Genomic DNA, 24,721 nt, shown 5'->3' with positions numbered 1-24,721 from the left:
TTGGTAATATTTTAAAAATAACTAAGATATTTGTCATACCTCCTTTGCCAGAACAGTTATTTAGAGCTGCCAATCTTGACCAATGCAAGACTAGTTACATACTTCTAGAGACGGTCATTATCAAGAATTAAAGCCCTAGTTGAACTTCGAAAGATATGGCAAGCAGCTTCAACTTAATGCCATGGCCCTTTTGTTTTGGATTATTCAACCTCATTTTTCTTCTTCCTTTATTAATCGTCCAAGTTCCAAAATCTCATCACCATATTTATTATAAAGAATTATTTTTCGAGGGAATATTTTTATATAATCACAAGGCTAGTATAAATGTAAAATTTTTTTTAGCTCAAAACACCCAACTAGACTATTGTGAGTTGTAAGTTACACTCGGCTTCAAAAGAGAACGAAGAAAAGGTTTGTTCATGAAAATTTGCGCAGTACAACATATATGAGCAATAAGGAGAGTTAATAATGTAATTTAAGCAATTCTGGCACTTTTTTTGCAAGCCTTACCCTGCAAATAAGGGTGGGCAACCGGCCCGGCAGCCCGATGGGCCAAGCCGACCCAGCCCCCCATTGGGCTATGATTTAATTATGCCTGGAATAGTTAGGTATTGGGCTGAAACCCGGCCCATTACATTCGTGGACAGAGCTCGGGCCGACCTGGGGGTTATTGGGCTGGCCCAATGGGTCTGAGTTATTTATTATTATTTTAATAATATAAAATTTTTAAAAATAACTATTACATAGTAACTTGGATAAATATTATTATTTACTTAAATTAGTTGCACCAAAACTTGCTATTTGTTAATTATTATTATTTACCTAATTAGTTGCATTAATTAAGAATTCATATTTGTACATTGGTGCGTTATTAATATGTGACAGATGATAGACATGGACACTTGGATGAATGATCAGTATGGTGCATGGTTTGAAGTTATGGTCGGATGGGGCATGATCAACATGATGCATTGTTTTGAAGTCATGGTCGGATGTGACAAATAAAATGAACCTTTACTCCACCAGCCACGCCATCCTAGTTTAATTTTTGGAAATAAATAATGTAAAACCATTAAATTTAGTGCCTCTTTTTCCTTCATTTATTTTTTTGGAAGCCATTAAATATAGAAGACCATCACAATTTTAACCTCTGGATACAATTCAACGGTTTAGATAAGGGAGTAAGTGCACCAGGAGCACCCTATCATTACTAATTAATCAATTTCAGGGACCTTATTTATGTCCCTTAATTGATGAGTTTTAGGCTCCCCTTGGAAGCCTGCATTCCGATGTAAACACTGTTTACATGTGCTGCCAAAATATGGTTTTGCAATTTTTTGTGAGGAATAATGGTTTTGTGAAAAAATGTGAAGATACATGTTTGCTTTGGTCACAGGTAAGAAAGTAGAAACTTGAGAAAGTAAAAGTTTGTGATTGTTACAAGGTCAACCTTATGTTCAACTTTCATAAGATTCAAGACAAAAAGAGTCACAGGTGGTAATCACAATCACAACTTGTACTTTTTTAATAGGATACGGGACATGTCATTTTTGCAATAAAAACCACATATAAGAAGATACGACACGAATGAATTGGAGTATCCGTGTGACATATATAGGCCCGTGGTGTTGCCAAAATGTGCTCAGTTTGCCAAAAACATCCTCTTGTGATTAGCAGTGAATGTGTTGGATTGACAACTGTATTTTTGGCAACACCACAACACTACTGGCAGAAAATAGAATGTGGGGGGGATTGCCCTAGTAGGAGTTAGGGGAACCACAATGCACCTCCAATTTAAGTCCCAAACAGGGTTTTATTATTGATTAGTATTCACATGATTTTGGCAATGCAAGCACTAATCATAGGCCCCAAGGCGGGTTGGCGCAGTGGGGTGGAGCCTTGGCTGTTTGATTCATAAGGGCATCGCTCCTCTTCGCAAGCCAATGCATAGCATAGGCCCCGGGGGCAGGGGTCTTAGCCTTAGCCTCATAGTTTTACATTGTCGTCACGACGACCATAGATATGACAGGTTGAGCCAACACAATCAGGTCTTCGTGCCAGGTGCGGTTTCTTCGGTTTATATATATATATAAAAAAACACTAATCATAGACCCCTATCCTTGGCTTATCTATCGCACCATTGACAGTATGATGCTATCTAATATAAAGGTAAAGCTGTAGGCATTATTTACTTATTCCGGACTTGTAGATGTATTTGCCCTGGTTTGTTTATTAAAAGACATACTTTGAATCTAACTATGTCGGTATAATAATAATAATCAATGTCACAAGTCATAGTCTTGAGTGGGCATGGGAAAATCTGGCATTAAATTATATTTTTTAATGAAATCTTGAGAAAATAAGTATACAAATTTCGAAGATGCAAACAAATCTCCTCATTTTAATACGTGTCCTCGACTAGAAAAAACTACTGAGTTCACATCTAGGGATGGCAGTGGATCGGGGGACAACTGGGCCCCACCTCGTTTGGATCGGGGATGAAGGACATGAAATGGGGATGGAGGTTAAAATCTATCCCCGTGCGGGGATGGAGGCAAGGATGGACTTATGCTTTCCTCCACCCCACCCCCAATCTTTCAAGGGATGACTATAAACCAAAGGGAAACGGGGCTCCGCTCTGCCTCACCTCCGTTTGGACCAAGGATGAAGGACATGAAACAGAGATGGAGGTGGGGGTGGAGGTTAAAATCCATCCCCGAGCGGGGATGGAGGTTCGGATTTTGAAATGGGGTGAGGATGAAGACCTTGTCCCCCGCCCCGGTCCACTGCCATCCCTATTCACATCTCTAGGGTCACTTCTATTATAGTTTTATGTACTGGGATGATTGTAGTTAGGGTTGGTAAACGAGCTGAGCGAACAGAACAATGCATGTTCAGACTCCGCTCGTTTACTAGTAGATTGAGCTTGTGGCTTGGCTCATGTTTAGCAGACCCGAGCTCAAGCTTGGCTTGTCCCCCAATGAGTAGAGCCAAACATGAGTTGGCTCGTGTAAAAACATTTCATGTTATCTATACATAGTATATATATTTTTATATATTATACTTGAAAATATATATATAATTTTTTATAAAATACACTTAATAGTCCATGTTTAATGTATATATATTTTATTCATCCTTCTTTTCATATATGTTTTATGCATTCTTCCTTTTATATATTACACAAAATATATATTATCTATAAGAGCACTATCGAGCCGGGCCGAGCTGAACACCTTATGTTCGGGCTTGTCTCATTTAAGCTAAATGAGCTGCTCATGGCTCTGCTCGCTAACTATACAAACCGATCACGAATGAGTTCGTGACGAGTCAAACCAAGCCGAGTCATGAGCTGCTATGTCCATTTACCAGCCCTAATTGTAGTGTTGTGAAACAAACTGAGTTGCTCATGTTAGGCTCATAAAGAGCTCATTCAAACTCGTAAAATAGACTCGGCAAGTGAACATGAATAATTGGCTCGGCTTGACTTTCATGAGCTCATTAAGTAGTAAAAACATATATGTTAGATATATTTTACATCATATAGTGCAGGTAGAACATATGATTGGATTATTTGGTTAGGTTTGATGGCAAAATCTTATTACTTCTACGTTTGAAACAATGCATTTTTTTTATAGTTCTTTGCATCCATTGAAAATAAGATGAGAGAGAATCGTTTACAGTGGTTTGGACATATTCGGCGAAGGCCTAATGATGCTCCAGTTAGAAGAATGGAGAAATAAGAAAATATATTAGTTAAAAGAGGTCGGGGTAGGCCTAAGAAGACTTGGATGGAAATGATAGGAAAGGATATGAATGCTTTGAACCTCAATGATGACATGACTTTGGATAGAAATGATTGGAGGAGAAGGATTCATGTGGATGACCCAGAATGATTTTCTTATTTGGTTCATATCGCCGACCCCAATTATTTTGGGATGAAGGCGTAGTTGTTGTTGTTGTTGTTGTTGTTGTTCTTCCATCTCTGAAACACTATTTTTTCTGTAAACAAGCTAGCTCAAACGTGGCTTGTTTAACTGGGGCTCATTATAAGCTCGAACTCGGCTTGGCTGGCCACAATAGTAAGTCAACCTTGAATACTTCAAGCTCAGCTTGTTTGGCTTGATTATCAGCCCTAGGTGATTGGTAGGTGTGGACGTCTATACTATAAATGGTTTTAGTTTCAGTGTTGCATGTAATAGTGTAAACCAGACCCTACACGTGTGACATCTACAGTTTATTTAATGGAAATTATATACTTAGATTAAACAATTTTTATGTTTATACATATTTACGAAAGAAACTAAAAAACAGCTGTTCATGACCTAAATTTTATAATAAAAAAAATTAAGTTTTTCCGTTGGAATAATTTGATCAAATTTCGTTCTTCAGCAAATAAAAACAATACTAAACACATCAGCTGATTTTGGATCAAGTAGAAACCGCATGTAACATTGAAGAGTACTAAAACCGTCCACTTACCAATAATGCTATGTCACAATGACACGCTGTTTACGGGCAGTTCGGTTCCACTCATCCCGTCTTTTTTTATGACCAAGAACCCTCACCGAGAACTGGGTCACTTAATGGTCCCACCCCACTGCGAGCTAAACCCAGGGTCACTTATCCCCCATATCAACCCCCATCTTCCTATCCCTCTCAAATCTTATGATGTAAGTTCTTTTGATCAAATCTAACCCTATAGATGGATTCAATAAGGTTGCTTTAGTAAGAACAAACCCTTGGATTGTATTTTTTTTAAAAAACAATATAATTTTTAAGTCATAAAATTTTGTGCTTTGTCAACCGTTGATTTTCGAATTACATAAGTCAGATTTCACTAAATGAATAATGCATATCACATTTGTGGAGCCTGATTTGATCAAAACAACTTGAATCAATGAAATATCAATAAAGGGCATGAAGATATGGATGACATGGGGGATGAGTGAAACCTATTTGCTTTATTGGGCTTGTCATAGGTGACATAAATCGACAGCACGCTAGGACACGCAGACACGACCATAACACATACAAGTGTTAATTTAATATTTTAAATATTATTTCAATATATATATATATATTAAAATATCAAAAAATAGTTTTTATTAGTTAAAATATTAAAAAAATCTGTGTCACCGTATCTATTTTTCAAAAGAAAAAACATTCGTGTCCAACTCGATTATGTATCGGGTGGTACCCGTATCTTTATGACATAGCAATCACCCTTGGTAGATTATATTTGTGTACATTTTATGTTCATGACTATGCAAAAATATACCAACACACACAAAAGTCACAAAAATCAAGATTTTGAAATTTCATGGTCGTTCCTAGTATTAAAAAAAACCATGGAATCCGTGATCTTGGATGGCACTGAAATGTTTAGTACTTGCATTGTGCTACGACAACCAAAACCTAGAGGGATGTGGGGGTGTGCACTCACCGTACCCAGAAAAGATGGCGTATGAATCTAACGGTGGGTCCCACCTTTTCTTATATTTGGAAAGAAGGTCCCACCAAGAAATTTTTATTTATTATCATTAATTTTTTTTGCAAGCATAGAATTGATTCCCTAAGCGAAGGTGAATGCCTTCACTATTCACACGTTCACCAAGGAGCTAGTAATCTACTAGATGCATTCTAACGGACCGTTAATTAATATAGTAGTTTAAGGATTATGGCTCTTATTTACAAAGCACTTTTTTTATGATATTCCAATCATAAGGTCCCAAAAGTTTTGATTGGTATTTCTGGAGATCATAGATTCCTGCAGTAATACTCTTGGGAACCTCACATTCATCAGTTTGTTAAGAAATTTTAGTCTACATAATAAATACATAAAACAAAAGGTTCAATTTAGTATATGTATATATCTGCATGGGCAAGTGATTAAGCCAGTAGAATTCATGCAGTGAACAATTCAAACATATTCAATTCGTTAAATGGTTAAAAAGAAATATAATCAACACTGGAGTTCAAGCAGGAGAATTTTTTGGGCATCTCAAATTCATCGGACCAAGATCTTTCCCCCACACATGGGCTCACATAGATCTTGCCCAATGAACTGCCCCACACATGGCAACTAATGATAGAGAGCAGAAAAAATTAATTATATGTTTGTGTGTGTCTAGGTTTGTCAACGGGTCAGCTGCCCGACCCATTAGGATAATCTAAACCTGCCAAAAAAAAAAATCACCGGGCTCGGGTTTGCATTTTTTCGGGTCACAAAAATAGATTCTCAAACTTGAATATGTACAATTTTAGTTTTTTTCTATTAAAAATACATATAAAATGCGCAGGTTGTATCGGAAGGGAACCCTGTGAAAGTCATGACCCAAACCCGGCCTGCATATTTCTCAGGTTCGGATTAATTGGGTCAACCTTAATATTATTCGGGTTGGCATTTTTCATGCCCATACCCAGGAATTCAGGATTGGGTCGAGTCAGGTCGATACCCGATACAAACCCAACCCATTGGCAACCATATATGTGTGTGTATTTTAAATAATTAACTGTAAAAAGGAGTTGAATGGCTTATTCTACCCACTTGCAACTATAAAGTGAGAATGGGCTCTAGTGGGTCTCCAATCTCATGAGATCAAGTGGTATCTACCTCCTTATTTCAATAGCCACAACAGCCTTAGGCTAGTAGGACGAGGTCAAGACTAGTAGGTTAGGGTACAGAGTCTACAGACCACAAAAATGCATATGGATCATTGATAAATGACCACAAAAAAAGGAAAAACCACTTGTTGGATAGTGGTGCATTGATCTTTTTGCATCCAATGATTAGTATATTTTAAAGGCATGCATAGTACTACTCTCTTTAAGACTGCGTATGTCCTTGACCATGAATTCAAGTCAATGATCCACGTAGAAAGGTTGTAAAATGAAGCCATTTTGATGGTCCGTCGCTTTAGTAGGGTATTATTTAATCATATCAAAAGACCAACTTTGGCCAAAATCGAGGCAACTGGGGTGCCTTCCAAAAAATCACTTATTACAGTACCAACAGCAAACATTCACTCAAACTAGTAGCAGTAGCATATGTTCAAAAGTAACCTAATGAGTACAAGACTTAACTCTTTTGTGATGTGAGCCTTGGATCATTGGCAGATAACAATAATAGTAACAATAATCATATTATTATCACCGACAATAGCATTGGCAGATAATAATAATAACAACAATAATCATAATTGAATTATATTATATTATTGTTATTGTTATTAGTGGTAGTTAGCAGAGTAGTAGTAATGGTAATAATGTATGAAAGAGAGATTTGTCAGGACCTTCTGTCACTGAATTAAGAGTGACCCGTTATCATGAGAGAGAGAGAGAGAGAGAGAGAGAGAGAGAGAGAGAGAGTTCTGTGGGGTTGAGGAAGAGGGGGGGGGGGGGGGGGGGGGGTGTTCCATGTTCTTCCACTGCCCCATCATTTTCTAGTAGCATCACATCACCATGGGCCACAAGTGAAGGTTTTTGCTCCTCTAGTTATCTTGGTCAATGGGGTTCCTTGCAGTGGGGGAATTGGATTCTTGTTCCCCATGTTATCACATGCGCTCATGCATATTGTATGCATTCATATTAAGATTCTTCCTTTTTTTTCACTTTATAACAACTACCTACCCCATTGGCATTCTCAGCCCCCTTCATTTAATAATTTATCTGAACACCGAGGGGTTTGAAGGAAACACAACATGAAACTTTAGTTGGCGTTCCCGTGGTAGGCCAACAACTTGTTGGTGTTTAATAAATGGGTACGAGCTCCCCAATGGAGTTTTTCTTCTGTGCAATACGGAAGTCAAATCATTCATATTTATATTTAAGATTTTATTACAAAGAAATGAATATTCAATTACTCACGATCTCTTCATCATTTCATCTCACTGATTATTCAAATATGCTAGTGAGACATTGTTAATATGTTAATGACTTTTTTTCCTTTTATATATATATATATATATATATATATATATATATAAAGAATTGAGTATATAATAGGTGGCAAATCTCACATGAGAGGCGATTTGTTACAAAAAGGCATATCAGAGAGAGAGAGAGAGAGAGAGAGAGATGTTTTGGCTATAGATAAAAGTTTGGAACGAGCACAATCCTTTCTGTATACAGAAGCAAGGTTCATAAGAGACTTGGTTGTTGGGCTAAAGAAAGACTAGGGAACATGTTCAATCTTTTCCAAACATCAACCTCCCTACACTTGCAACAATGTCACTTCAAAATATGTTTTCATCGCACTCAACCACGGAAATAAATAATAAAAAGGATAAAAGCCTTTTGTGACTTGTGGAACAGATCTTTCTTTCCTTTTATTTTTTGTCTTCTGAGTTTCTGACCTTAACTTGCTTTTGGAAAGCGATTCCGTGTAACTTGGGTGAACTCCAAATTAAGGCCAAACAGTTGCAATTCAGTCACACATACATAAGAGAAGCAGTTATTTTATATTCCTTAATCAGTTTTCTTTGTATTATTTATATAAAATGCTGTTTTAATTTTCCTGTTGCTGATCTAAGGTGGTTGTCATTTGTCAACTGCTGCTTAAAACTTAACAGTAAATAAATTTAATTAACAAACGTTATAATTGTGATTTTATTGCAAGTAAATATTAGTCAGAAGGGTGTGACATAAGCATCTTTCATACTTCATACACCATTTTCCAGCTTGATTGACAAGCTTGTCCCGTTCAGGTTTTAATGCTGTTGATCGGTTTGTAAATGGTAAAATTAAGGCATATATCATAATTCCAACACTTCAAAGAGGGTAGTTTTTAGTTGAAAAAAAGTGAGTACCACTGCTGGGCTCATTGAATACAAATTAGTACCATCCAATAGAAACACGCATGCAAGTTAGGCAGTGGCCAGATCTGACATGCAAATTGGATTGTAAAGTTAGTGTGAGTTCCTTATTTACTCAAGTTTAATATCCTAGGATTGTTGAATCCTTCTTATCCAATTTGAGAGAAAAAGGAAAGAGGAGAAAGAATAAAGAGTTCCACAGTCCATGGTTGGAGTTATCACCAAAACCCCAAGTCAACATTGGACAACCACATCATAATGCACCACATAAATGGCATCATCATGTTACACAAGGGGGATTAATCTCATCACGGCAATCTAGAAGATAACCTTCCTGACATAACCAAGTACATAGAGTGATGCCATTGACAATGAAAGCTTACATAATGAACTAATAATTAATTATACCAAAATTAATAATGTATTATCTTAACCAACAAAGTCAAATTTGGGAGTGTTTATAGTTTGAAACACTCTCACTTGTTCAAACTGATGAGTGAAGAAAGTGACAATGCATAATACAAAGGGATAAGAAAAGTGAAACGTCTAAGAAAAAGTTGCAATGCATGTTACAATAAGTTCTACTTTCTAGATAAAATTTGTGGACAGCCTGGATTCCCTTTGCACACATTTGCATACATCTCTCTTGTGTGTGATGATGTGTATTATGTGCTTAGATCCAGCCACATCCAAATAATTTAATTCCACTCCCGAACTTAGCTGAAAAAGAGGACTGAAAAGCAAAAGGTTAAAAGAGGATTTCTTGAAAACCACCTCTTGTGCATAAATCTTTCTTTCCTTCATTTTTCTCCCCCCTTCTCCTATCCTCTGTGTGTGTTTTCTAGGCCTGCTAGTTGGGTTTTTCCTGCTCTTACTCCACCTTGATTGCACCATTTATTGCTACAAATTATTGTGACAACCTTATTGGCTTTTGGGTGTCTCTCTCTCTTTTCCTTTTGGTTCTTGTTGTCTTTGTTCTGTTTCCTCTCAATTCTCACCTGGTTTGCTTTTGGGTGCTGTTTAGTTCGCCTTCTCTCTCTTTTGCTTGTTTTCTTCCTCCTTTTACTGGATTTCCTCTACTGAGTTTCTGATACTTTTGGTTTTCTGTTGTTGGGTGTCCTTGTATTTGCTTCTTCCTTCTACATTCTTTCTATTGTTGATCTTTGTTGTGCAAGAGTTTTTGGTTTTTTTTTGGTGTTTCTTGCCATGGGTCTCTGTCATGGAAAACCCATTACAGACCCACCAAACCACATTGAGAATGTCGAGAATTCTATAAACGATGAGCCCAAATTGGAGGTAGAAACAAATTTGGATGCTGAAACGGGCAAGCCTTCAAAACTCCCACTCTATAGCCCAAGCCCTTTGTACACTTTCTTCAAGAATTCTCCGCCGAATTCGACCCCGACTTCGACCACCAATTCGACTCCGAGCCGCTTCTTCAAGCGCCCGTTCCCGCCACCGTCTCCCGCAAAGCATATAAAGGCGTTGCTAGCTCGTAGGCACGGATCCGTGAAGCCGAACACGCCGGCGATTCCGGAGGGAAGCGAATGCGAATTGGGCTTGGACAAGAGATTTGGGTTTTCGAAGCAGTTCAATTCGAGGTATGAACTCGGAGAAGAAGTGGGTCGTGGGCATTTCGGTTTCACTTGCGCTGCTAAGGTGAAAAAGGGGGATTTGAAGGGGCAGGAGGTTGCTGTGAAAGTCGTTCCTAAAGCAAAGGTGGGATTTCTATTGACTGTCTCATTGTTGTTTTTATAGTGTTTTTTGTTTTGTTTCTTGTTATATTTGGTATACTTCAGTTTGAGATGGTTTCAGTGTCTAAATCTTGATTTTGTATCTAGTGGCAGTTTGTTTAAAACTTATGGATTTGGAGTTTCTTGAGGTCTGAATTTTTTTGTGGCTTCATTGTACAAGCAGAACAGTGTGTCACTTTTGGTATTCCTTTTATGTGGCACCTTCTTTAGGTAACCAAGCATGGGATTGAAACTCAGACTACTTGGTTGAATGGGAGGATTTTGTCCACTTGGGTGGCGACCATCTTTGTTGTTTTGGTTCCAAAAGATTTTGTTAGCTTAGACTTAGAGTAGTTTTTATTAGTAGTTGGAAAGAAGGCTGTGACTTCCTGTACTCTTTTTTGGTGGTCATTGTAGGCAAAGAGTTTCGAGTCCTGTTGATGGTTTTACTTAGATAATGGCAGGCAACCTGAAACAGCTATCTTTTTGACACAACATTTGAGAAGTGCAACTGATTGGTTTTTGATTAATCAGCTCGATGTGTAAAATATTCCACTCGGGCCACAAGTCTGGTTGGGTCTCGAGTTGCAGAGGTATCCCCCTAAGTCAACTGGAGTATTGATTCTCCACATTTCACTTGCCTCTGGCCTTGTAAGATTTTTTCAAGACACCAAGCTCTTAGATCCTCGAGTTGGACTGGTTGCCTGTAAATCCTGTGTAGGATTGTTTGGTCGTTGCAGACAGTGACTTATCTTTCACTTCAGTGGCCTTGGTTGACATACTTTATGTCTTCTTCTTGCTGTAAATATATTCTTTGTTCGTACAAATTCAGATTGAATTTGGACAATCTGAAAATATGTTTCATGAATTATGGAACGAGATGGTTGTATATTATTATGATCACTGGATTCTTTCTTTATGACTGTCAGTTCAGGTCCGGGAGTTGAGATGTTTGTTGATAAGAAGCCTTCTGTCTTTGCAGCCTTACCTAACATTAGTATTTTCCTTGGCAGATGACCACAGCAATTGCCATAGAGGATGTAAGGAGGGAGGTGAAAATTCTAAGTGCTTTGACAGGACATACGAATCTTGTGCAATTTTATGAGGCCTTTGAAGACCAAGAAAATGTGTACATAGTGATGGAGTAAGTTTTGATCAACTTACTGGTTCTATAGATTGTGTAATGGTGTGATTTGTTTGAATAGTAATACCTTGAACCCAAATGAAATCTATAAATCAAGCTCACAATGAATCGCTGCCACATATGCATAGTGAAGTGGTAAGTTACTGCAAGATTACATGCCTAGCAAAGATCTTTGTACCACCTATTGGTGTGATGTTACATCATTGGGGGCCTTGATTTCGCATTCAACAGAGTGGTCATTGCTTCATTTTGGTTCGTGATATTTGTTCACCAATGATTTAAAGTTTAGAATAATATCGGTACGAAAACAAGCCAATCTTGGCTTCTATATTCAAGTTTGTCCCCCCTACATGTTTGTCCAGCTCATAAATTTTTTTGTCCATGAGTCAATATCTCTCTCATTAAATAATTGATATTAGCACTACCTTGAAAGTGACGTGTACATGTCCTTCACGCCCAATGACCTTTGGAAGCAAAGTGATGTGTATATCATTGGGGGCCTTGATTTTACATTCAGCAGAGTGGTCATTGCTTCATTTTCATTCATGATATTTGTTCACGATGATTTAAAGTTTAGGATAATATCGGTACAAAAACAAAGCCAATGTTGGCTTCTATATTCAAGTTTGTCCAGCTCATATTTTTTTTGTCCATGAGTTGGTATCTCTCTCATTAAATAATTGATATTAGCACTACCTTGAAAGTTACATGTGTGCATGTCCTTCATGCCCAATGACCTTTGGAAGCAAATAATGTAGGATAACATCTTGTTAAATATATGGTACTGCATCATGATCATCTTGCTGATCTGTCGTAGTGGAGCATCATCATCACCATAAGAATGTACATCACATTTTGCCTATATTTATCCTTGAATAGAACAAACCCACCTAATATTAATTGAATTATTGATATTGAAATGCAACCAATTCCATGCCCTATAGTGTAATTGCATTGCACCATAGTTAGCAAAACTCTGTGTAAAACACGTCATTTAAATCTTTGACCCCCCCCCCCCCCCCCAAAAAAAAAAAAAAAAGAAAAAGAAAAAGGAAACTACGTTTTTTCCCAAATGCTGGAAAAATTCATTCTTTTGGGAGAATTTTTTTGAGCAAGAAAAACTATATTTTAAAATATACATCTTGAAAAAACTCTAATGTGAATCTGATTTTAGAAGATGATGGTTTTAGACTTTGGTTCATGTTGGATCTTGGATTCAGATCTTGTAGTTTACATACATAGTTTTGTCTTCAAGGCAAAATATCTTATATATCTGTCTGTTTGCTGACCTTCTTTATTAAATTAAAACTGAATTAAATTCATATATATTGTTGCAAATTTTCTATAACTCATTTTTTATGCCATTTTTTTTATCCATCTTTTTTAATACATACATTTTTTATCATCTATTCATTCTTTAAGAAGTTTTTGCGGTTCACATATTGCTAACTGTGTTTTTTTAAGCTACATATTGCTAATTATGATTACTACTGTTAATTGGATTCAAATAAAAAATTTATTTGTTCATAGTTCACTGTAGGAATCATCTGTTGAAAGTATGAAGCATCTTCTTGCAATTTATTTGTCAATTAATAATTTGGCATGATTATAGCAATTATCTGCAGGAAGTCAAGGTTTGCATGTTTTAGCTGAACTTTTTGGTTTGTTATTGAGATTCATTTTGCACATTCTGGATTATTATCACACAATACATATTTCTCTAGCAATTCTAGCCTTAAGCTGCATAAGATCAAGGTATGTTTTAAACATTAAGAAGAAAGAATACCTCATATTCCGTAGTTTAGTCTGGGGTAACATTGAAACAGATGCTTATCTCTACAAAGTTTCTCAAAGCTCTTAATGTGAGTGGTTGCTAGTTACGTTGTTTTTAACTTCTAAAACTGAAGAATTTGACTATATGGTTATGGTATTATTTGCTATGTGAAATCGATTGCGAGAAGGAAAGTTACCATCCATGAGTTACGATTTAGGATTTTATGTGCTTCAATTCTTGTGTAAGTTCATTTTGCACTATCCCACCACCAGCAGAAATCAATTCCCAGTGAATAGGCTTGGAAAGTCTTTTCTGTTATTGCAATTGGGATATTATGTAAAAGTGCGTACCAAAGTGGTTGTGCGATGAAAAACATCAAAAGTGTCTGCCAAAGTGCTTGTGAGATGAAAAACAGTGCAACTTGCAGAACTACTTTGTTTTCCTTTTTGTTTCTTCTTCCTCTCTTCTATTCTTGTTTATTTACTTGTTCCTTTGGGTTTACATAATTATTGAGGCAATAATCCATCAAATTGTCTTTGTTAATCATAGTTTTGAATCGGCAGAATATTTTAGTTTTTCAAGATATTCTTGAACTATCTTATTTGGAAGCCGCTCGTACTTGTCATATACACTTGTGTTTGTATTTTTGGGAACTTACAGGGAAATTATTACATTCTACAGGTTATGCAAAGGAGGTGAGCTTTTGGATAGGATACTCTCTAGGTACTTTCATTCTTTCTAGTCTTTTTGCCACTATTTGTCTCGTATGTCTTTCATTGCTAGTCTGGTGTGTCAATTTAAATAAGTAGCTCAATAATTATGTTTCTAGGGGTGGAAAATACTCTGAAGATGATGCTAAGGCTGTGATGGTCCAGATCTTAAGTGTTGCATCATTTTGTCATCTCCAAGGTGTAGTTCATCGGGATCTTAAGCCAGAGGTAAATGCCTAACAAAAGCTTTGATAGATATATATGTCATATTACCTTGTAATTACTGGTTTATATATTTAACAAATAAATAATATTTGTTGAAAGTATAAATTTTGTCATCTTTGCATTAAAAGCTGTCTTTTGTTTGAGATGGACTATTATTCTTGCATTCTGAAAGGTGAGTTTATTATTCAAAATTTTAATAATCTTCTGGGAAATTTTGCTTAGGGAATTCTTGTTTAGGAAAGGATCTGCTATATTTTATGAACTTAATAAATGGATTTAAAGGTTTTTGTCGATCGTTACTCTGAACAAGTTTTGTTGCTTTCTCAGAATTTCCTTTTTACGTCAAAAGATGAGAACTCCAAACTGAAGGCCATAGACTTTGGTCTCTCTGATTTTGTCAAACCAGGTAAAATCCTTAGTCCATACAGAGCCAGCCCTATGAACTGAATTGCTTATGTTATCTGCAACTAATTACAAATTTTGCTTTCTCCATGGCAAATGACATCATGGATTCAAATCTGATATCTGGAAAACACACAGATGAGCGGCTGAATGACATTGTGGGAAGTGCATATTATGTTGCTCCTGAAGTTCTGCATAGGTCCTATGGTACAGAAGCAGATATGTGGAGTGTTGGCATAATTGTGTATATTCTTCTATGTGGAAGCCGCCCTTTCTGGGCACGAACTGAATCGGGTATTTTTCGAGCTGTGCTAAAGGCAGACCCAAGTTTTGAAGAAGCACCTTGGCCTCTTCTTTCTCTTGAGGCAAAGGATTTTGTCAAGAAACTGCTGAATAAAGATGCACGTAAAAGAATGACTGCTACTCAGGCCCTCTGTAAGTTTATTATTCCTAATTCACAGGGATCTGATGACCTGATCCATGACTCAAAAGTGATGAGGGCAGGCTTTAGTTACATAAACTTAGCTGAAATAACCAATTTTCACAAGCTGAAAATTCCATGTTGTGTGGAGTTATACAAGTTCATGGAGTAACTTGCCTCATTTGGATCCTATTCAGATCCCATGCTGAAGGCATGCTTTTGTACTCTGGGTTAACCCCTGTTAGAATCTTTCTTTGGTGTTCTTATATCAGGAAAAACACTCGTAACATGTTTGGGCTTTCATGTTCAGGTCATCCATGGATAAGAAATTCCCAGGATATTAAAATCCCATTGGACATCCTCGTGTTCAGACTCGTAAAATCATATTTATGCTCATCGTCTCTAAGAAAGGCTGCTTTAAGGGTATGAATATTTTTCTTAGCGATCTACCAGATTGTGATGTTACTTTCACTTTTGTTATTACTCCTGTTTGATCTTCAGATTGTATCACTGGTTATATTCTGTTGTCCTCACTTTTGATGAGTGAAAATACGAAAATGTATAGAACTGCAAATTTCAGCATTGCCTGGAATTGTGGCTGTCTGAATTGGATTTATATGACTACTTGGTTTGGCTTGGTCATAAATATTAGATTGTGGACTGGCAGCCTTGTTCCATGCTTTTTTAGGATGTTTATCTTTTATTTGTTGAAATAATAGTCATATTCACTTACCAACATGGGTGACATTCTGGCAGGCTCTTGCGAAGACATTGTCAGAAGATCAGCTTGTCTATTTAAGGGAACAATTTACTTTATTAGGTCCAAATAAGAATGGCTTCATTTGTCTACAAAATTTCAAGACGGTCAGTTTTCATTCACAATTTTTTTTTGGGGATTTTTGTTCCCCTGAAGATTCTGTTATGTTCATTCTAAACAAACTTCAATTGGTCAGGCCTTGATGAAGTACTCTACTAGTGTGATGAAGGACTCTCGGGTTCATGATTTTGTCAACATGGTACCGATTAATCTTGCTTTTGAAATTCTACTTTGAGATGCTTGATGTTTGAAGACTTTTCCACTTCACTCATGCTCAGGCAGTTGATTGACTTAGCCTGGGTGTGTGTTAGGAGTTGCAGGGTCTCAGGCAACCTGACAGAATTGGGTCTTTGTTGAGACTTCTATAGTCTAGTCAGTGGCTGTTCCATCTAAAGCAGCTTAATTGATGTTGGAAACAATCCAACCCATTTCATACTTGACAAGTCGAGAATGATTTTGACTTTGACAGTTATTTTCATTTGATGTTGGCTCTCTTACTTCTTTCATTCTGTATTTATCCATTTGGATTGCTGTGATCTAGGTGAGTTCTCTTCAATACAGAAAGTTGGATTTTGAGGAGTTTTGTGCTGCCTCCATTAGTGTGCATCAGATGGAAGCTCTGGATAGTTGGGAGCAGCACGCCTTTCAAGCATATGAATTGTTTGAGAAGGATGGAAACAGAGCAATTGTTATTGAGGAGCTTGCATCGGTAAGTATCTCTTACATAGATTGGGCAACTTTATGATGGTGTGAATCAAACAAAAATTTAATGGTACACACCATATGGGCAATCTGTTGTCCATTTTGATGCATGAAATACATATTTCGTGGAAGCAAGAAGGTAAACCATTTGACTTGTAGATACCACCTGTACACGTGGTAGGAGTTTAGGACAGACTATCATTTTGGACAATCCCATAAATATATATTTATTCATTCTGCTTCTAGAGTACATTGACTTCAGTGGAGTGCAAGAAAACCTTAGGAACTTTAAATGTCATGGTTCTTAGTTCTTACAATTTATTACACTGTACAGGATGCACCACTGATGATAAAAAGAATGCCATATAACCAAATGTAAATTTGATACAAACTGAGTGATGCTTAGCCTGATCAAGGATTTCTCCTCTAGCTCGCTAGCTTGCTGCTCAAGCAAGCTTGGTGTTTAGGCTACTGAAATTGTCTTGGCACCAAGCAACTGGCCTGCACGACTTGCAACAAAAGTTAGCTGAAGCAAAGAGAGGGCTGTGGCTCCTCTGTCATCCAAGGCAACCCAAGACAGGAAAAAGTCAAAGAAGGGGGATTGCTCAAATAGAAAATGACAAGGATACTTAAGGGGAGAAGTAAGGAGTGAGAAAGTGATAGAGACGTGAAGGAAGATTGAGGGAAGGAGAGGAAAAAGGAAAGATGGTGAGAGAGGGGAAGAAGGGAAAGAAGGTATAGGGAGAGAGTGATGGTGGTTTTAGGGGGGTGAGAAAGATCTCATTGGCTGCTATCTTCACGTCTGCCGCACTCTCTGCACCATTCATACACATGCTTCTCTTTGAGGGTAAGAAGCCTCCTAACTCTAGAAATCTCCAGCCAAAGTAGAAATCTCGTCCCTTATTCCTATGCCCTACCGAGCAACTCTAATGTACTTCGATCGCCAGTATGTAATCTAATGACAGAAGCTAATGCAATCAACCTAACAATTAAGACCCATAGGACGCCAACCCTACACTAGATGACCTATAACAAAATTAAAATGAAAGGTGGAAATATAACTAGAATGCCAGAGAAAGAGGTGAACTGAGGAGCGCAAGCTCTGTACATGGTGATGTTCTCCATTCAAAAAGACTTAGGCCCAACCCCTTGATATAGAAGAGATAGAGGCATTATATTCCAATATGTTAGATGAGGGATGCCCAATATAATGGTAATAAGATATATAGAAACCTATGGTACCCAGACACTCCATTTTTCCCTCCATACCCGTGTTGGCACGCGTATCCCCGTGTTGACACACGTCGACACCCAGACACACCATTTTACCTTTCGTACATACAACTTTGCATTTAATTTATAATTATATTTTCAGTATATAATATGTATTTTAGATATAGCATATATATTTATATTATATTCAGTTTATTTCATATATATATATATATATATAGTCATGTCCCTGTACCCACAATTTTTGGAATTGCTGTGTCGTACCCTCCGTACCCGTAACCGTACCCAGGTGACATAGATAAAGACAAATGCCTTAAGTTAGGTTTATGTATGGTTCTGGGAAGATTTCAACATAATGTATATCTTAAGTTCTTAACACCATGGCACATGCCAAAGTCATACCTATCTTGGAGGGTCTCTTAGATTAGGCATGTGTGGTTCTCTACCCATTGTGGATGATGATCTGTTTTTTATTTGACAGTATGGTGGCTTCTTTCTACAACAACAACAAACAACAACTACGCCTTCATCCCAAAACAATTGGGGTCGGCGATATGAACCAACAAAGAAAATCATTCTGGGTCTTCCACATGAATCCTTCTCCTCCAATCATTTCTATCCAATGCTATGTCCTCGGTGAGGTTCAAAGTATTTATATCCTTTCCTCTATCATCTCCATCCAAGTCTTCCTAGGCCTACCCCGACCTCTTTTAACTAATATATTTTCCCATTTCTCCATCCTTCTAACTGGAGCATCATTAGGCCTTCGCCGAATATGTCCAAACCACCGTAAACGATTCTCTCTCATCTTATTTTCAATGGGTGCAACGCCTACCTTCTTACGTATCTCCTCGTTCCGAATCTTATCTTTTATTGTATTTCCACACATCCATCTAAGCATACGCATCTCAGCTACACTCATTTTTTGAATATGATGTCTCTTGGCAGCCCAACATTCCGTACCATATAGTAAAGCAGGCCTAATAGTTGTCCTATAAAACTTTCCCTTCAACCGCAATGGCATTCTACGATCACACAACACTCCAGTTGCACTTTTTCATTTCATCCACCCAACCTTTATCCTATGATTTACATCTCCATCAATTTCTCCATACTTTTGAATAATAGATCCCAAATATTTGAAACAATCATCTACCGGTATTTCTTGCTCACCAAGCTTCACTACACTCCCATCACTACTTCGTTGCTTACTAAACTGGCATTCCATATATTTTGTCTTACTCTTACTCAACTTAAAACCTCTTGCTTCCAATGTCTGTCTCCATAATTCTAACTTAGCATTAACCCCAGCTCTAGACTCATCAATCAAAACAATATCATCAGCAAACAACATACACCACGACACATTTTCTTGAATTGATCTCGTAAGCTCATCCATCACTATAGCAAATAGGAAAGGGCTTAAAGCAGATCCTTGATGTAACCCAACCGTTATAGGAAAATTGGTTGTCACCCCTCTACAAGTGCGGACATTGGTTACTACTCATTTATACATATCCTTAATTATACTAATGTACTTGAGAGAAATACCTTTCTTCATCATTGTCCACCAGAGAACGTTCCTAGGTACTCTATCGTATGCCTTCTCCAAATCAATAAAAACCATATGCAAATCCTTGTTCCTCTCTCTATTTCTCTCAATAAGTTGTCTAAGAAGATGTATAGCTTCCATAGTTGATCTTCCAGGCATAAAACCAAATTGATTCTCATATATCATGACAACCTTCCTCAACCTAGACTCAATCACCCTCTCCCAAAGTTTCATAGTATGACTCATGAGTTTTATACCACGATAGTTTGTGCAATCTTGTATATCACCCTTATTCTTATATAGAGGCACCAAAGTACTCTTCCTCCACTCATTAGGCATTTTATTTGTCCGCCAAATCTTGTTAAAAATATCTGTCAACCATTCTAAACCTTTCTCTCCCAAGCATTTTCAAGCCTCGATAGATATACCATCTGGACCAACTGCCCTTCTTGATTTCATTTTCTTCAAAGCCTCTGCAATTTCTTTCTTTTGAATCTTGCGCATGAAGTCACGATTCATCTCAAGAAAAGGAATAGACAAGTCTCCAAGATCTTGAGCATGACTTTCATTAAATAGCTTATCAAAATAATCTTTCCATCTCTCCTTAATCTCCTCATCTTTGACTAAACCCCTTTGTGTTTCATCTTGGATACATCTAATCATACCCAGATCCCTCGATTTCCTATCTCTCATCTTTGCAAGCCTATAAATATCCTTCTCGCCCTCTTTGGTATCCAACTTGTCATAAACCTCCTTATATACCTTATCCCTCACGTTTTGAACTACCTTTTTAGCTTCCTTCTTTGCTATCATATACTTCTCCAAATTCTCATTATCACGACTCTTAAATTTCTATAACACTATCTTTTAACCTTAATAGCTAATTTGACATCCTCGTTCCACCATGATGTATCCTTACCTAGCAGTGCAACGCCTTTAGACTCACCCAATACCTCCTTAGCCACCTTTCTCATGCCACCTGCTATCTTATTCCACATTGAGTCTGAATCCTCCTTGATACACCAATCAACTTCCTTAACTACCTGCTCTACAAACATTCTTTGTTTAGCTCCTTTCAATGCCCACCACTTAATTCTAGGATCTATCCTATGTTTATCCCTTTTGCGGCATTGTCTAATTCTAAGGTCTAAAATTAAGACTCTATGTGTGTAGCTACACTTTCTCCCGGTATAACCTTACAATCGATGCAACAACCCTTATCTCTCTTTCTAAGTAGAAAAAAATCTATCTGACTCGTATTAACCCCACTTTTAAATGTTACTAGGTGAGACTCCCTCTTCCTAAACCAAGCGTTTGCTAAGATCATATCATAGGACAAACCAAAATCTAAAATCCTTTCTCCACTTTCATTTTTTTCTCCTATACCATAGCCTCCATGGATACTCTCAAATCCATCCCTACTAATGCCTACATGTCCATTAAGGTCACCGCCGATGAAAAGCTTTTCACCATAAGATACCCATTGTACTACTCCATCTAAATCTTCCCAAAATTGATGCTTAATGGAATCATCTAAACCTACTTGAGGTGCATAAACATTAATAATATTAATAATATCCGTACCTAATACTAATTTATTAAGTAAAATTCTATCACCCTTCCTACGGACCTCTACTACCTTATCTATAAACTCACGACTCATAACAATCCCTACTCCATTCCTATTTCTATTTATTCCTGTATACCAAATCTTATATCCCTGAGGTTCTATCACTTTTGCCTTCTCACCTACCCATTTTGTCTCTTGTAGACATAAAATATCAATTTTTCTCCTACACATAACATCTACTAACTCTACCAACTTACCAGTTAAAGACCCTATGTTCCAAGTGGCTAACCTAATTTTACAGTCTTAGACTAACTTCTTTACCCCCACCCGTCCAACAAAGTGAGGGAACCCTTGCTTATTTGACACCACACCCGGGCGTCGGTGTGACGCGTCGCTTCCGGGTGACGACCTAGCAACCCTTGCCCGTTTATCACTGCCTCCGGGCCTATAGAGTACAGCGCGTCGCTCAGTAGGGAACGCCCCAACGAAATTCTCATATCGGTTCATATTCATAGGGTATGACTAAGTTTTTATGTTGGCTGTCACTAGCCTACCGCAACCCTCCTCCTTTATCCGGGCTTGGGACCGGCAGTGTATAACTAAACAGTTATACACAGGCGGAGTTATGGTGGCTTCTTTCTATCATAATAAATTACGTATCCTTTCTGCCAAAAGAAAAGATGGATCACTTCTGGCGTCAGTGAGGCCAGACACCGGTACCAGGTTCTTACTTTGGACCAAAGCTAGGCCTGCAACTGGAAAATCTTGGATCAGTGGAATCTGACATATTTGTTCTGCAGACATCATTTCAGAAGCCATGTGCAAATGCAAGTTTTCACTGATCTGTCTATCTATCCAGGAGCTGAATTTTCCATAAGAATGATACTATGCCAGATTTTAGCTCAACAGTGTAAATTACATAGACTGTATCTATGGTTCTCACATACGCAAGCACACACATGCATAAGAATCAAACTTTTAATAGGACCTCTAATCCTTAGCAAGATGCATTTGTGTGTTTTCTGTTTTTGTAGAACCATCATGTCCTGAATATAATGTTCCTGGGTTGGAAATATTCATGCTTATTCTGTTTGTTGAACATTCATATCAGGAGCTTGGGCTTGGGCCATCGGTTCCAGTGCACGCTGTCCTCCATGACTGGATCAGGCAATCTGATGGGAAACTCAGTTTTATGGGGTTTGTCCGGCTTCTGCATGGTGCATCTTCGCGTTTGATATCAAAGGTGCAAACAGCTTGAAGAAATTTTGTCATTCATTTGTTTCTTTAGAACCTCAGATTGATGATGGAAGTCTGCTTGAGGACCAACATGCCTGTTTACCACAAGTGAACAAGAGAACTCAGTAGATCGCTGCATCAAGTTCCGCTGAACCCTGCCACCCCTACTCATCTTTGAAGACCCCTCAGGCAGTACCAACTAGCCAAGGTGGGAATAAGGGCCTTAGCTTGTTTCCAGATGTTGTATCTATTCTTACACAGTTACACTGCTTGAAATGGAGCTAGAGAAGATAATGTACAGATGTACTAACAATCACTGAAGAGCAGCGAACTGGGTATTTTCTTCTATACCCTATGCTTGTTTCTTGATTGCAAGGTTAATGTTGATCCTTATGATTTTTACACTTCTGTAACTCGGTTTCTGTGATCTAGTTAGTGAGCATGGGATGGAACCCTTCACTGGGCTATGTGAAATAGGTTAGAACTTGGCTTGTTACACTATTCTGCCCTTGCATTTGTTTTGGATGTATTCACTTGGTGACTTGGATGAAAGCATCTAATATGGGATTTATTTCATCCAATATGAGACTTGCATCAGAGTTTACTCATGCTACTCTGAGACCTGATGAAATACAAAATTCATGGCAAATGCAATACTCAGATGCATAGTTACCAGAGTAAGTGGTGTGAAGCATGCCCCCAAGAGGTTTGGTGCAGTGGAGGGGGGCCTTGGCCACTAGGCGGGTGGTTAGGGTTTCATTCCCATAAGTATCAGCCCCTTGCATTAACGAGGGCAAGGGATAATCCTTTGAGCAGCCTAAGCCGGGCGTCTCCCTGGAGGCAGTGGGTGCGCCATGGGTTTTCACCATCGGGACAGTGACCGTAAGTATGACAGGCTTAACCAACGCAACTGGATCTCTGTTCCCGGCGTGGTTTCCCCATCCTTCATGAAAAAAAAAGGTGGTGTGAAGCATGAAGCTAGAAGTGAATGCTGAATGAATGCCTAGAAGCCTGAACTGCGAATGATTTAGGAAGCATAAGAGAAAGCGAGTACGAAATAATAATAGAAATGAGTCGGAAATAGCATAAAGAGCGTTAAAATTTACTTAAATTTTTTTAATAAGTTCTCTTATCAATAATGTTCTTTGTATATGTAGATTTTATAGTAAAAACGTAAGTTTTGGAAATTTTGAAAACATTGAAAATATCAAGGAGGTTCATTTTCATATCGGGAGAAGCAAACTTTTTTTTGTAAGTTCCTCATTAAGGTTTTGTTTCATGATTCCAAAGTGAGCTTCTGAGGTTATAAGAGGCTTCTGGTAACTATGCTCAGGTATACCTACCTGCTTGCTGAACATGGATTGTTACTTGTGTGGTAGGGGTTGTGGGGCAGTAAAAGACAATGTGTGGTTTGGTGATGACTCAAGGGTAGGAGGCCTCACCTTCCAACAGGACATCCCCCACAAATAAATTCTTATAAAACCTCTTAGTCTCTGCTTTTTTAATACAGAGAAATCCAATGTTGAGATCAAGTTATTCATTCACAAATGACTGTCAATCTTCTTATCGAAAATCTCTTCGCTATTTTGCTACTGATAATCTATTTTAGGTTTTGTTAAATTTTTTTTTGATGTCGAAGGAAAACCCTCACCGATGGGCCCGCCTCCCTGCAAGGTAAAACTCCGGGTTGAGGACTAGACCACCCGGACTTATATGCCCTAACCATGATAAAGCAACGGCATGCCCCATGGGTCAGCAGGATTCGACACTAGGGCTTCAGCTTGACACAGGACTCTGGCAAAAATAGGTGGGTCTGGATCCTGATTCAATTAAGAGGTGTTCTGTCACCTCAAAAAAGGTGTTGGTACTGGATCCGGACCCACCATAGGTAAAAAACATACCCTGCCCGATTAGGATAAGATTAAACCAAAACCAGCCCATACAAAGTAAAATAATTTATTTTTATATCTTTTACATTGAAATTTGTGGATCTTAATTGGAACTCACGTCGATACTACTCTGGTATGAGATTTCATAAACCATACTCGGTCCATATATTATTAATTGGACCTAGTATGGATTGAGTTTGAGTCATACCCGATTCATTGACACACCTATGCGCAAACAGAAAGACCTTAAGATGTTGGGTTTACTCAGTTTTGTCTTGGTTGCTTTTTTTGGATGTTGGGCAGCCCATAGCGCCCACTCTGGCGAGCTCCGATGGTACCATAGTTGAAAATGGCCCATCTCTAGAGAGCAGATCAAGTTATCTGCCAAATCACTTTTAGAAGAGTGTTTTGGCATCCTCACCGTCCATGAGGTCCTTGTGGGATGAAGCATTGAACGGTAAAGATTTTGACAGGTCACCTGATCTGCTCTCGCATCT

The 24,721-nt window shown here is 38.0% G+C and overlaps 1 protein-coding gene across 2 annotated transcripts; it reads left to right on the top strand.

Annotated features, from left to right (window-relative positions):
- Positions 1-9,595: 9,595 nt before the first annotated feature.
- Positions 9,596-22,984, top strand: LOC149814156 (CDPK-related kinase 7-like). 2 transcript variants are annotated; one of them, XM_089988315.1, is made up of 11 exons: positions 9,596-10,535; positions 11,563-11,693; positions 14,149-14,190; positions 14,297-14,405; positions 14,730-14,808; positions 14,943-15,239; positions 15,536-15,648; positions 15,982-16,089; positions 16,179-16,241; positions 16,584-16,751; positions 22,211-22,984. In XM_089988315.1, the coding sequence occupies exons 1-11, from the start codon at positions 10,023-10,025 to the stop codon at positions 22,355-22,357; spliced, it is 1,770 nt and encodes a 589-aa protein (XP_089844441.1). In that variant the 5' UTR covers positions 9,596-10,022; the 3' UTR covers positions 22,358-22,984. The 2 variants fall into 2 exon arrangements, with proteins under 2 accessions (XP_089844441.1, XP_089844442.1); XM_089988316.1 differs by lacking the exon at positions 22,211-22,984 and adding an exon at positions 17,079-17,266.
- Positions 22,985-24,721: the final 1,737 nt, after the last annotated feature.

This window comes from Nuphar pumila, chromosome 15 (assembly GCF_984573655.1).
Source record: "Nuphar pumila chromosome 15, dmNupPumi1.hap1.1, whole genome shotgun sequence".
Classification (NCBI taxonomy): Eukaryota; Viridiplantae; Streptophyta; class Magnoliopsida; order Nymphaeales; family Nymphaeaceae; genus Nuphar; species Nuphar pumila.
Note: the sequence above shows the minus strand (reverse complement) of the source record. Positions and strands in the feature narration are given on the sequence as shown.